The 12,803-nt window shown below is 44.8% G+C and overlaps 2 protein-coding genes across 2 annotated transcripts; both read right to left on the bottom strand.

Annotated features, from left to right (window-relative positions):
• Window positions 1-576: 576 nt before the first annotated feature.
• c1qtnf9 (C1q and TNF related 9) lies at window positions 577-4,107 on the bottom strand. Its single transcript, XM_041260168.1, is given in 3 exon segments — window positions 577-1,346; window positions 2,065-2,127; window positions 3,918-4,107. Coding segments are annotated over 3 exon segments (1,023 nt in total).
• A 2,778-nt stretch (window positions 4,108-6,885) lies between these two features.
• On the bottom strand, window positions 6,886-12,803 carry LOC121321267 (spermatogenesis-associated protein 13-like; the record flags this gene model as incomplete). Its single annotated transcript, XM_041260167.1, has 5 exons — window positions 6,886-9,568; window positions 10,162-10,236; window positions 10,998-11,370; window positions 11,957-12,086; window positions 12,685-12,803. Coding segments are annotated over 5 exons (879 nt in total), but the record flags the coding sequence as incomplete, so codon positions are not given.

The raw sequence follows: 12,803 nt of genomic DNA, 5'->3' as shown, positions 1-12,803 counted from the left end.
GAGAGAGGGGTAGAGAGAGGGGGTAGAGAGAGACAGAGAGGTGTATAGAGGTAGAGAGACACAGAGAGGTAGAAAGAGGGGGTATAGAGAGACAGAGAGAGGGGGGTAGAGAGGTAGAGAAATAGAGAGAGGGGGTATAGAGAGACAGAAAGAGAGGTGTAGAGAGGTAGAGAGGCAGAGAGGGGTAGAGAGGTAGAGAGAGGTAGAGAGAGGGGGTATAGAGAGACAGAGAAAGGGGGGTAGAGAGGTAGAGAGATAGAGAGAGGGGGTATAGAGAGACAGAGAGAGAGGTGTAGAGGTAGATAGAGGGGGTATAGAGAGACAGAGAGAGAGGTGTAGAGGTAGAGAGAGGGGGTAGAGAGGTAGAAAAAGAGGTAGAGAGAGAGGTAGAGAGATATAGAGTAGTAGAGATAGAGTGGTAGAGAAAAAGGTAGAGAGGGAGGGGGTATAGAGAGACAGAGAGAGAGAGGGGTAGAGAGAGAGTTGGCACAGAGTAGGACTGGCAGAGTTGAACGCTCGTATTTAGATATTTGGAGCCGCCTCAGCTGGTATCCCCCCCACCCCCTCTCCCTTGTCTCAATCTGCAAACAGCAGGAAGCCTGTGAAGGTGGTGTCGTCATCCTCGTCGGCGAATAGTCCATTGGAGAACTCCCCTCCGATGACCTGCAGCCACACCGTGTCCCCATCCCTGAGCTGCAGCACGGCGCCCCCCGAGGCCTGGTCCTCGCTGCTCTGGTACATGTTGGCCGTGTGCAGCACTCGTGTGCCGCTCTTCACCAGCGCCACCTTCACGCTCCTCGTGTACACGGTGATGTGGTAGGTGAAGTAATAGGTCCCCGGGAACACGCATGTGAACACGCCCGTCGAGGGCTCGTAGTGGCCCTGCCGGTTGTAGATGATCTTGTCGAACTTGATGGGAGCGTTGGCAGGAGGGAACTTGGAGAGGTCGGTCAGGCCAGCAGAGAAGGCACTACGATAAACGGTGGGCATGTCTCTGGCAGCTCCCTTCTCTCCTACCTCTCCTCGATCCCCTTTCTCGCCTTGGTGCCCAATGTTGCCTTTGTGACCCGGGACCCCTATCTCACCCTTCGGCCCTTCTATGCCAGTAGGCCCTATAGGCCCGGGGTACCCAATCTCTCCTTGGGGGCCGACCACTCCCTGCAGCCCCTGTGGCCCCCGGGGGCCCACTTCTCCCTTAGGCCCCTGTGGCCCTGGAAGCCCAAGCTCCCCTTTTTGTCCTGTACTGCCCACAGGCCCAGGAACCCCCTGGGGGCCCAACTTTCCAGGGGCTCCCCTCTCGGCCGTCTCGCCTCACCTCCCTTTGACACCAGAAAGGCCTGGAAGGCCTGAAAGGAAATCAAAGACAATCACAGCTTCCCTCGCTCGGTAAGGTAAGCACTGCACTGAAGAGGACTGACCAGGACTTCAGTTTCATTGAGTGCAAGTCTCACACGAGACTCAATAACTCTGAAATGCATTGATTAGATACAGGAGAAAGTACAGTAGATCTATCTGCACAGAAGTGGAACCCGGTACTCTGGCATGGACACCCTTGGTACTGTATCTCTGAGTCAAGCTTATTGAGCAGTTGTCTCCCTTTTCATGTTTTTATCTTGCTGCTACTCAGGTCCCATGCATTATATTGTATTACTGCACATTATTAATTATTCTTTAAGAAATGTCAGTGATAATAAATACTTGAAAATCCCAACAGTAGGAAGAACTATTGGTAGGAAAGCTTTTGCTGGCCCCTAAGACTGGAATAATCTCCCCCCTGGTGTGAAGTGAATACAAGAGCACATGGATTGTGAAGCTGTGCTTCCTGTGTGCTTGTAGGTAACTGAAACTCCTGCCTTCCCCCCTTTGACACCTTTGTAAGCAAGTTGTTTGTAGCTCATATGACTTTTCCAGAGACTACAATTTGAAATCCAGGAGCATGTTTTCTGCAAAGAGCAGGAGGTGTGAATTGTGCTTCTTGTGTGTGCTCACTGTGTGCTGTATTTCTGATGCTCTAGCTATGCTTGCTACTCTTCCATCCCCTCACGTGGCAGTTTACTGCCTTACCTGGGTCTCCTTTATCTCCCTTCGAGCCATCATTGCCAGGGGGACCACAAGCACCCAGCTCACCTATCAAACACAAGCAGAAATGTTATTATATATCGTTCTTTACAATTTACAAGAGCAACATGTTGTAATCACTGCTACAGCCTATGAGCACCTCTGGGAATGACAATGCATCTCCCCGGCACTTCTGGGAATGACAAGGCATAGTCCTGACACCTCTGGGAATGACAAAGCATAGTCCCGGCACCTCTGGGAATGACGAGGCATCGCCCTGGCACCTCTGGGAATGACGAGGCATAGCCAAGGCACCTCTGGGAATGACAAGGCATCGCCCCGGCACCTCTGGGAATGACGAGGCATCGCCCCGGCACCTCTGGGAATGACGAGGCATAGTCCTGGCACCTCTGGGAATGACGAGGCATCGCCCCGGCACCTCTGGGAATGACGAGGCATAGCCCCGGCACCTCTGGGAATGACAAGGCATCGCCCCGGCACCTCTGGGAATGACGAGGCATAGCCCCGGCACTTCTTCAGCTACAAAAACTAAAAATGCCATAAAATGTTTTGCTCTCAAATGAGTTTTCTTAAAATTCTCAACACAGTTTTATCCATTCTGCAAGTTCTTTGGTGTGCTAAACAGAGACAGTCCACTGCCAGGGGTATTTAATCACTTTACCATTTCAGCTGAGAGCCATAAAGATGACATTGTGTGAAAGAAGGACGTTTTTATACACAAATAAGCTTACTTGATTTGGAAAAAATCTTGAACGATACAAGCAAATTCCTACACTACTTTGATTGATTGAATGAGTAGTACACAATAAGCTTCAATATAAAAGCTGAACATTTATCTCAATAAACAAGTTTTGAATGAAAAAAATATTGTAGCCTACTTCACTAAAGTGAAAACTGGCTCCTGTTTTTTTTAAACACCCCTGCTTCCGATTATACTCCTGCTTAATAACAGGAACAACATTTTATTAAGGATTGGCGTTGAACTTAAACGCGTAGCCCTGCCTATAAATAATTATAACTTTGGGTTCTGTTGCATTCACAGCACTACTAACATTAGATAGAGCTGGATATTACTACAGCGCGGACCGGGGGTCAAACCAATGTTTATGTAGGGACTGGTGTGTGTGTTTTTATTTTTTATTATTAATGTCGGCCTTCTGTAGTCATCTGAATGCCGTTCCACTTTTTTTCATTTTAAACCGTTTAAATGCCAAACCATAACAAAACATTGAATAACAGTGCAAATACAAAAAAGCAAAAAAAGCGGACGAGCAAAATACACAGTCGCCCAACTCCACCCCCCTACCCCCTTGATTAAAGAGGGGGTGGCACATGCCACCTCTGCCCTATGGTCCTTAAGAACAGTATTATTGTTACTGCTTGCACCCTGGCACCTATGAAATGCAGTTCCCTAACAGGGTGGATTCAGACATCATGGCTCCCCCTAGTGGGGACACAGCACAAGGGTAGTTTTTGAGCTTCTCATTTAATTGTGCTCACATTAAGTAAGAATAGGTACCAATCGAAAACAGCTGACATGTGCAGTCTGAGAACACACGACTCAGACAATTAGGAGTTAACAGCACTTAAAGCACTGTGTTCTGGAAGGCGTGTCTGTGGTCTGGTACAGTACCTGAGTCTCTGTTAACAGCACTTAAAGCACTGTGTTCTGGAAGGCGTGTCTGTGGTCTGGTACAGTACCTGAGTCTCTGTTAACAGCACTTAAAGCACTGTGTTCTGGAAGGCGTGTCTGTGGTCTGGTACAGTACCTGAGTCTCTGTTAACAGCACTTAAAGCACTGTGTTCTGGAAGGTGTGTCTATAGTTTGGTTACAGTACCTGAGTCTCCCTTGTCTCCTTTCCATCCGTCTCGCCCATCCCGTCCTGGTATCCCGTTGTGGCCGGGGTCCCCTGGAATTCCAGGGTGTCCCGACAGGCAGCCGTCCCGTCTCGTCACTTCATCAGCACTCACCTGCCCGATCAGCAGCACCAACACAGAGGTCATTGTGGACAGTGGGAGCCCCTGCATGGTCTAGCAGAGAGAGGGAGACAGATACCTGGCTAAGTACAGTGCAGGTGTATCTGAGGAGTTCAGACACAGCTAATACAGCTGCGCTCTGTTGGGGACATCTCTGCACTAATTTGATCTCCAAATAAAAACAGGTTTTATATTTTATATGTATATGCATGTCTGGCTGGACTTATCAGTGTCAATGCTATTTGCATCATTCTTTTTTTCAGACAGTAAAATAAAAACAAAGTGTGCTTAAATGGTTTGGTACCAGTTTTATAACATTAACAGTTTGATTTTCCTTTCACAATATTGGGTGCAAATACCTTGATAAACCAAGTGCTTTAAGTTCTACCCCTTTACTTTATGGTGATCAACTTTAACAATATATATATATAATTTGATTTGAGAAGATATACTGTATATGAAGTCTATTGAAGGGTATTTTTTATATTCTGCAGACTACAGAACCAGCATGCATATTTGTAGGAAAGTCCCCAGCAATAACCAGTGATGGAACAGCCATTTAGACAGTTTTAAACAAACATTTTAAATCACTGAAGAACATGAACTGGTGTATATGTGTGTTAGGAAAAGGTAACATTGTCTCACCTCTCTTCTTTCTTTGGTATAAGAGCACGCTGGAGCTCGTTTCCCTGCTTCTTCAGGAGTGTGGTTAGTGATTGCAGCGTTGATATATAAGAGACAGCAGCACATGAATATTTGGCATCAGCAGTTGGCTTTAACCACTTCTGTCCCACGTTGCAGATTCTTCCGATTTAAAATTACCAACTGAAGGGTCCAATTCAATTTACTTTGAGTAGGGAACAGGGGTTTCAGTGCAATATAAATTCATGCAAAAAGCATTTGCATTTTGATTTGATTGAAACATACCGAGCCATTATGTTGTGAGAGTGCATATATTTGAAGGGGTATTTATTAAGGGTTTCCAAGATGTTTAGTAAGCAAGGGGTCTATGTGGGGTTAAACAGGCCAGGAATGCATCATCCCCATCATCATCTGTCCCAATACTTGTTGGAAGATACACACATGTAGAAGCTCAAACTGACGAAAAGAACATACATATTGCACCTCTAGAGCCACAGTGCCCGTCTGGAGACAGGAATATAGAGACGAGGTGGGGTCTGTTTAGATGTGTTTACTGTCTTGATGTGGAGAATTGCTCATCCCATTGAGAGGAAACGTAGTGTGGGAATTCCTTAGTGCCAGTGCGTATTCAGTATTGGATATTAAGAAAGCCTGAAGTCTGTACACAAGCAAAGAGAAATGAAGGGTGAAGTGTGGTTAATGGGCCATGATGAAACATTCCGAGCTAATTTAAAGGGATTGCTCTGGAACCTCATTGCGTTCAACTTGTAATAACGGAAGACCTCGATACAGAAGTCGTTATGAACGGAAGAAACACGTCTTTAAACCAGCTTGTAAAAAGAAAATAAGCACACACAAAACAACAATTAAAAGCACAGCAATATGTATATGCAGGTGTACAAGGGAAAAGGAAAGCCTCATCAACAATACACAGAAAGGTGGAGAGTGCCACCACACTGCATCTCAGACCATTACAAAGTTTTGTTTGAGTGCCATTTTGTGGTGGAAACGGTGGAAGTGCAAGCCCTCGGGAGTATGTGGTACCGGCAGCCTGTTACACTGGAGCTGGACATCTTTCATTCTGTATCGTGAAGTAGGTCATTGTGAAGAACAGAAGTTCGATAACAGAATGTGTGCCAGTCCACCATGCATGTGTCCTGTCTGAAGTCTGGCTACAGTTAAAGTCCTTGACTTTAGACTTCTGTATAAAAAATAACTGACTAGCAAATGTGAAAACGACCCTGTGCTGTGAGGAATTCAAATCAATTAACAAGTGCACATCTAGGATTGCTGAACAGATTCAGTATACTGCAGGGTTGTGCAAAGTCCTTCTAACCCTGTTCTAAATGGTTTAATTTAACCAACTAAACCTCCATCCAGACCCTGCAGTAGTTAATTATATATTTGTACCTGTTAACCCTGGAATGGAATAGCCCTCCAGGACGGTGATTGGACAGCCCTGTTGAACAGAGTTCATGTGCTGGGACTTCCTGAGAATGGGTCAGATCAAATAACAGAGGTAATGGGACTCACAGTGCCTGCTGGACTGTACCTCCATTGCAACAAAACACAGCCAGCTTCTTCAAGAACAGAGGGAGGGTAAGGGAACACAGGAGAAGAAGATAGTGCCCCTGGTGTTTTCATTGGGGTTATCTTTTGTTGTCAAACGTAATTTAGTCAGAGAGACCCAGCACTACTGCAGGTCACTTTCTTGGAAGCGCTGCAAAATTAGCTTAATTGCCCAATTCAATGTATATACAGTGTATGTGACATCTGCACAGTGAAGTCACCGCAGATATCACAGTATACGTGGGGTATCCGATCACAGTTAAGTATCTAAAAACGTATGAAATAAATCTGTCAAAATGAATTTGATTTTTAAGCTATCCTCTGGCAGAGCATTACCTGTGTTGTCTTGCTTTCCCTCCTCCTCCCCTCCAGCACCTCTGGGGCCTCTCACCACCCTACCTTGGGGACTTGGCCGCTGACAGGCCTCGCCTCTCTCAGGGCATGAATAGCCATTGCAATTACATTGTAACAAATTGGTAATTGTCAATGGTTCACTACTGTGGAAAGAAATGGTCTTTAAAGCTGCTGTTAATACACACTCTGGCACAGTCCATGTTATCACATAATTATCAAGCACCAGTATTTGTTTTAAAAAAAAAGAAAGAAACAATTCAGCTCTTGAATTGAATAAGGATGGTATTTATTTCAACAAAATAGATTATTTTGATTCCAAAGACAGGAAACAGGATGGTCTTCATAAATAGACACAGTCACAATAACTGTACAATGCATGCTTCAGCTGTGGACAGACTGCTCACAGGGCTCTGAAGCCTCTTCCTTTATCATGCCAGCCACTCGTGCATGCTTAGCTACACATACAAGACTGTCAAAATGCATTTGCACGTACAAATAGTCAGTTTGTCACAAAAACACACACACAAAAAGAAAAAAGATAATCCGGCCATGACAAAATATATCAAATAAAGACATACAAATTCATAATATTTACACAACAATGTTATATATGTATAGATATACTACATAATATTCCAGAGGTACTTTTAAACTGGATGCCAGAAATATCAAAATAGAAGGGTCATGGCCGTAAAGGAGTTTCCATGGCAACTGCCCTTTGGCTTACAAAGGTCGTTCATGACTAACCATACACAGCACAGCTTGCAAGGTATTCTCTTAAACCACTAGGAGTCACTGTGCTATTCAAGAAGCTGCACCCCTCCATAGTTTAACACACAGCACTGACTCCACGTCAGATCAAACTGAACTCGCAGCACACTGCGCAAGCACACAGGCATGGAACAAAATAAATACAAACAAAAACAGGGTTGGCAATTTACAGCAAGCTCCACTGCTAAAAAAAAAAAAAAAAGGAGAATGCAGTGGCTTTATTAGCACCTTGTTCTTCTTATGATGAGATCCTGAACTTGAGCAACAGGCTACATTTCCTGCAACGATGTCAGAGCAATTTAACATCTGCAGTGACATTTCACCCCTCTGAGGGCACTGCAATGAGTGCTCTAGGCACTGTAAAAAAGCAGAGCAATACACAGCCATTTAAGAGCCAAGAGCACACAGTAAAGGTGTACATGCAGCCATCATCTGCAGCAGTACGTTGTAACACAGCCCATGTGTTTCTGAGCAGTGCCTGTGTTAATCAGCAAAGGCAAGGCATGGCTACACCTGACCATCAGCCTGAGCAGTGGTTTCATCTACTGCTGAGGAAGCACTTCACTCTTCAAAACGCTCCAAAAAATAAATTGCACCATGTTTGTATCTGATAAAACACATGCAAGTACAGGTCCCCTATAGTCTTACAGACTCATACAGTGTAGTTAATACTTAAAAACAGCTCCAACTATAAAACGCAGCTACCAACAGACCCCAGGCAGTTCGGTACGTGGTTCTGACATTTGTTCTGGAGTACTCCAAATCGATGAGCAATAATTCTGCCTTTAAAAAAAATAAGATTGAACCTTGAGAATACAGTGTGCGCTGCCTAAACTAGACTCTTCAGAGAGGTAGCAAGAAAACTACTAGAGGGGTCCAATTCAGCTGATCATTGTACATAGCTGCATCACAAAGATGTGCTCGTCAACAGTGACACTGAGGGAGCGGCTACCGACTCAACCCGAGACCGCAGGCTTTCTGGAAAAGGGTACATAAGCACTTGTTTGAACCTTTAAAGCTTTAAAACATCCCTTTTCACTTTCACAAAACTGTGAGGATAAAATAAGAGAGTTAAGTAAGAAGGGGCCATGGGCCTCCCGTCTGCAGGTCACAAGGGTTTCCGTTACACTCCTTGAACTCGGCCTAAAAATCACAACAACAACAACAACAGTAGTTTGTACAGGCCGTCGTCAACCTGACTAGAGGGATGCTTTCTTCATTTGCTTCAATACACCAGGCGCAGTCAAATGCCACAAGTTATACATCAAAAGAAATGCTGCATTTAATACAGACTACAAAAAAATACAGTAAGGCTTTGTTATTAGAAAAAAACAACAACATTACGGACAAAAATAAAATGCTGTTTTGCAGTCCAGAACTCAACTGTGAATCCTCAGTCAAATGCACGTCCTGTCATCATACCCCCTGTACATATTAATGTCTGCAAGAGTGATGGGGGGTGGGGTAGGTTTGGCCCCATTGTACCATATGGGAATGTCTCCTGTGAAAACGTCATGAATCTGTGCTTACAGGAAAGTCCATACATGCTTGCAGTCCTCTGAACTGTGCTTCTCGTTTGAACTTGGGGACAGGTTGAAATGGGCTGGATTCTATTCAAGAGCTCTAAAAAGGAGCCAGCCTTTAAAGGAAGATACGGCGGTAGTACATATAAGACACGTGTAAGCTTTGCTCAGCACAGCATACATACAGTCCTCTGTATATTACATATATACATATATATTTACATTGCTCATCATTAGCACACTTTAAAAGTACACGAGTGAAAGTTTACTTCCAAGCACTTTTTCTTTTGTAAAGCTTTATACTGGAGTTCTGCTCCTGGCTTCAAATCGACAGCTATCGGAGGCAAAGGCTTTGTCCTTCGCACCTGTGAGTGAGCCGCGGGTGGAGTCCCACAGGCCGATGCTGGACCCTGCCTTCATGTAGAAAGAGCCCCGCCCCTGGGGGGGTGTCCCGCCCCCGACTCCTCCTCCTCACTTCTTGAAGGCCGTGAGCTTGGTGAAGGTCTGCCAGAAGGGGCCGTGCTTGCGCTTGGGTTCGGCCAGGGAGAAGACCTGCTGCTGGGGGAGGCTGGTTGGCACGGTGACGTGGCGCTGGTGGAGGGGGTGCAGGGACTGGTGCGGGGGGGGCACTGGGCAGCCATTGTAGCTCATACCTAAAGAAGCAGAAGAATAGTGAATACACCATTAATTTTGAGCCAATCGCTTTAGTTGATTATTTTGACCATATAATATGTAAAACCAATTGGAGATAAATCGGCTTCTGAGAATATTGTTTTTAATAATGTGTAGTGGCATTTTGTAGCCTTCACTAGCATAGGAAGGCATTATGAAAATATTCCAATACTATATATATATGTGTTTGTGTGTGTGTGTGTATTACACAATACAGATATATAGATAGATCAATAATGTAATACAGCATAACACAGACTATAATTATATCACAGTAGCATGCACAAGTCTTCTGTTCACACTTAATAAGCTATCCCACTATGTAAAATAACTGCACAAATTCCTATTCTCCACACTGCAATTTCCCAGATAAAAAGCAGTGAACTGGGTCTGAAGTCCATTCTCAGTTTTCTTCCTTGCAAACCTTCCCGTGGAGTGTAGCAGCAGCACCTAGTGGCTGCACTGTGTAAATTCCTGGGTGATTGTGCAAGCTTCCAGCACTCGGAAGGCTGGTGCAGCGCACAGCATGCTGGGGACTGAGACCTCCTAATACATGCACAGAAAGATACATTACCTTTCATCTTTCCTCGTCTCGACTGTCTGGCATTCACAATGGCTTGCTTCTTCCGGGTCTCTGATATTTCCATTCCTGGCATTGGGAAAGAGAACGCAGCTTTAATGCCATGCTGTCACACTAAACAAAGAGCAACTCACAGCAGGATCTGCAGCTTTACCCTGCCACTGAAGACATGTCCAGCCGAAATGCTGCTCACTGGACTGCTTTAGTTTCTTTATGCATTTCTATAGTTATGGAGGAAAGTCCTGATTCTGTGTGTGTCTATTAATGCCTGGTTGCTGCTGGTAAACTAGTTTTCAATGGGAGTCGATGGTAAGTGTATGAAGCCAGCTTGGTAGGTGGTTGTGTTTGTTGTTCCTCATACTGTATATAGTGTTGGTAACCTAGCAACATGATGTAATAAAGAATGCTTTCAAGCACGGTTTCATCAGCACAGACGAGGTAACAACACGAGGGAATAAACAGGGAACTGTTTTAACCAAAGCTACTGAATTAAAAAAGACACTTGGCTTAAATGTTACAGTCGTTATTGTAGCTGGTCATCCATGTTTAAAGCACACAGTTTAAACATTGTAAGAAAACAAATCTCTGTGTCCCAGCAGGGCCATCACAATCCCTGCACAATAAGACAGAGTTGCCACATGCACTGTACACAGCAGTCCTATTAATAACCACTGCGATATAGTAACCAAGATACTTTATCTTTGCATGTCTAGCAGCAATCTCTCTCATGCCTTTATCTTTATATAACAGTGACACAAAATGAAAAGAGTTTCCCGTTCCTCCTGAAAGCAGAGGAGACAGCAGACACTGTATCCTGCACAGTCGCTTACCCATTTCCTCATCCTCCTGAACCCTCTTCCGCTCATCTCGACAGGCCTGCAGCCACCTCTGCTTCTCCTCCGGCTTCCTGGCGCAGAACAGGCTCACTTCCTCCGTCGCTCTGTTCCGGAGCTTGAAGGCGTTCTTCACGTTGACGTTGAAGTCTTTGTCCTTGCCGTCCTCGGCGTCCAAAGCCTCCATCTGGTCCATGTCCATGCGTCCCTTGTAGTAGAACATGTCTCGTCTCAGGATGTCCTTCTTGCAGTAGATGAGCTGGTGGTCGAACAGAAAGAAGGTCCTCTGCTGTGTCTTGCCTTGCTTCGAGGTTCTGGTGAGCTCTCCGGAGTGGATCAGTTCAGAACTTCGGCCCAAAACATCATCACCCTAAAAAAAGATTTTTTTTTTTTAGTTAGTAGTTTTCTGTGTACAGTTCTGTTTGTCTTTCTAGATCAATCGATCAGTTCCAGATATTAACAGATTATTAATTGGAGTCATTAGTTGACATTTGTCTTGTTTCTATAGTACCTACTGCTGTGTATCAGAAGAGTCTGGGGATTAAATATGTAAATAAGGGGTACTGAACTAGAACACATTTCATTCATCTAACATCTGTTCATCCACAACTTCAAAGTGCTCCATCAAAATACAAGGGGAAAGGCCAAGTCAATTAGACCAAAAAATTGTACCTTCATCAGTAAAACTTTGTTCTTTACAAGTTTTACCCACCGTTACAAATTTAGACATGCAAGATTTCAATGAGAAGCTTTGAAAACGTCAGCTTTAGCCCTGGATTCTTCTTACAGCAAGTATATCATATTTCCAATACATGTGCATTATAAGGAGGGCTCTTTCAAGTGCTGAACTACCATTTATTGTGTGCTGATTTACTGTATATAACAGCACACTCTCAGTGTGCCCCATATGCATTTAATAAGTGCTTCACAATGCTTATCCCTTACTAGACACTCACCTCCCAGCCCACGATGGAGACCTGCCAGTGTGCAATCTTGTCTATGCTTTCCAGACGCCTCTTCCTCTCGTTAATAAGGCAGGCAACGTTCTTCATCGCCTCGTAGGCTGCCGTGATGTTCTCGTAGTCGCTGTGGAAAGACATGTTGTTTAGTGACATGCGGGCGGAGCACAGAATACCTCTGTTCTATTACCATTGTGTATTTACCCATTCATCACACAAAACTGCATTCAAAACAGTCATGATTTAAGCGTGAAGCCACAGAAGAAGTGAAAATTAAACTAACTTTAAGAGTGCTGCTTGAAGCTGTACAAGTCAGGAAATGCCACACCAGCCATAACTCAGCTGCATCCAGGCTAGGCTTTCAGCAGAGATACTGAGATGTGACGGGCAGGGTAGTATTCAGTGAGAAGGGGAGCAGTGACATTCCATTTCCAATCCCATTCCCACTGCTCCCCTGATCATCTGCTGCTCAACGCTGTTCATATGTTTTCATAAAGGTGGCTTTTAAAAATTCATTTTGCTGCCTCATTATCGTCACTAACATTTCTATTTACACTGCAGTGTATCTTGAGACTCGCTCATTCAGGTGTGATGAAGCGACAGTTATGGAAACTGCAATTTACATTTGAAAGAGATGTTTTTTTCCTAACAGCAGCTATTGCAGGAACCCTACAGTACCCGGGTGGTTTTATGCCCCGTTGTCTCAGCAGTGTAGCAGTGCTTACCTGTGCTCTGGAGTGGTGTATTTCAGTAGCTCTGCCAGCTGCAGGGGGTATTTGCAGATCTTCTGGACGGGGGTGAGCAGGAAGCCGTCGATGGCGATGTCGATCATCTGCTGCAGCAG

The sequence above is a fragment of the Polyodon spathula genome, chromosome 9, assembly GCF_017654505.1.
Source record: "Polyodon spathula isolate WHYD16114869_AA chromosome 9, ASM1765450v1, whole genome shotgun sequence".
In the NCBI taxonomy this organism is placed as follows: Eukaryota; Metazoa; Chordata; class Actinopteri; order Acipenseriformes; family Polyodontidae; genus Polyodon; species Polyodon spathula.
Note: the sequence above shows the minus strand (reverse complement) of the source record. Positions and strands in the feature narration are given on the sequence as shown.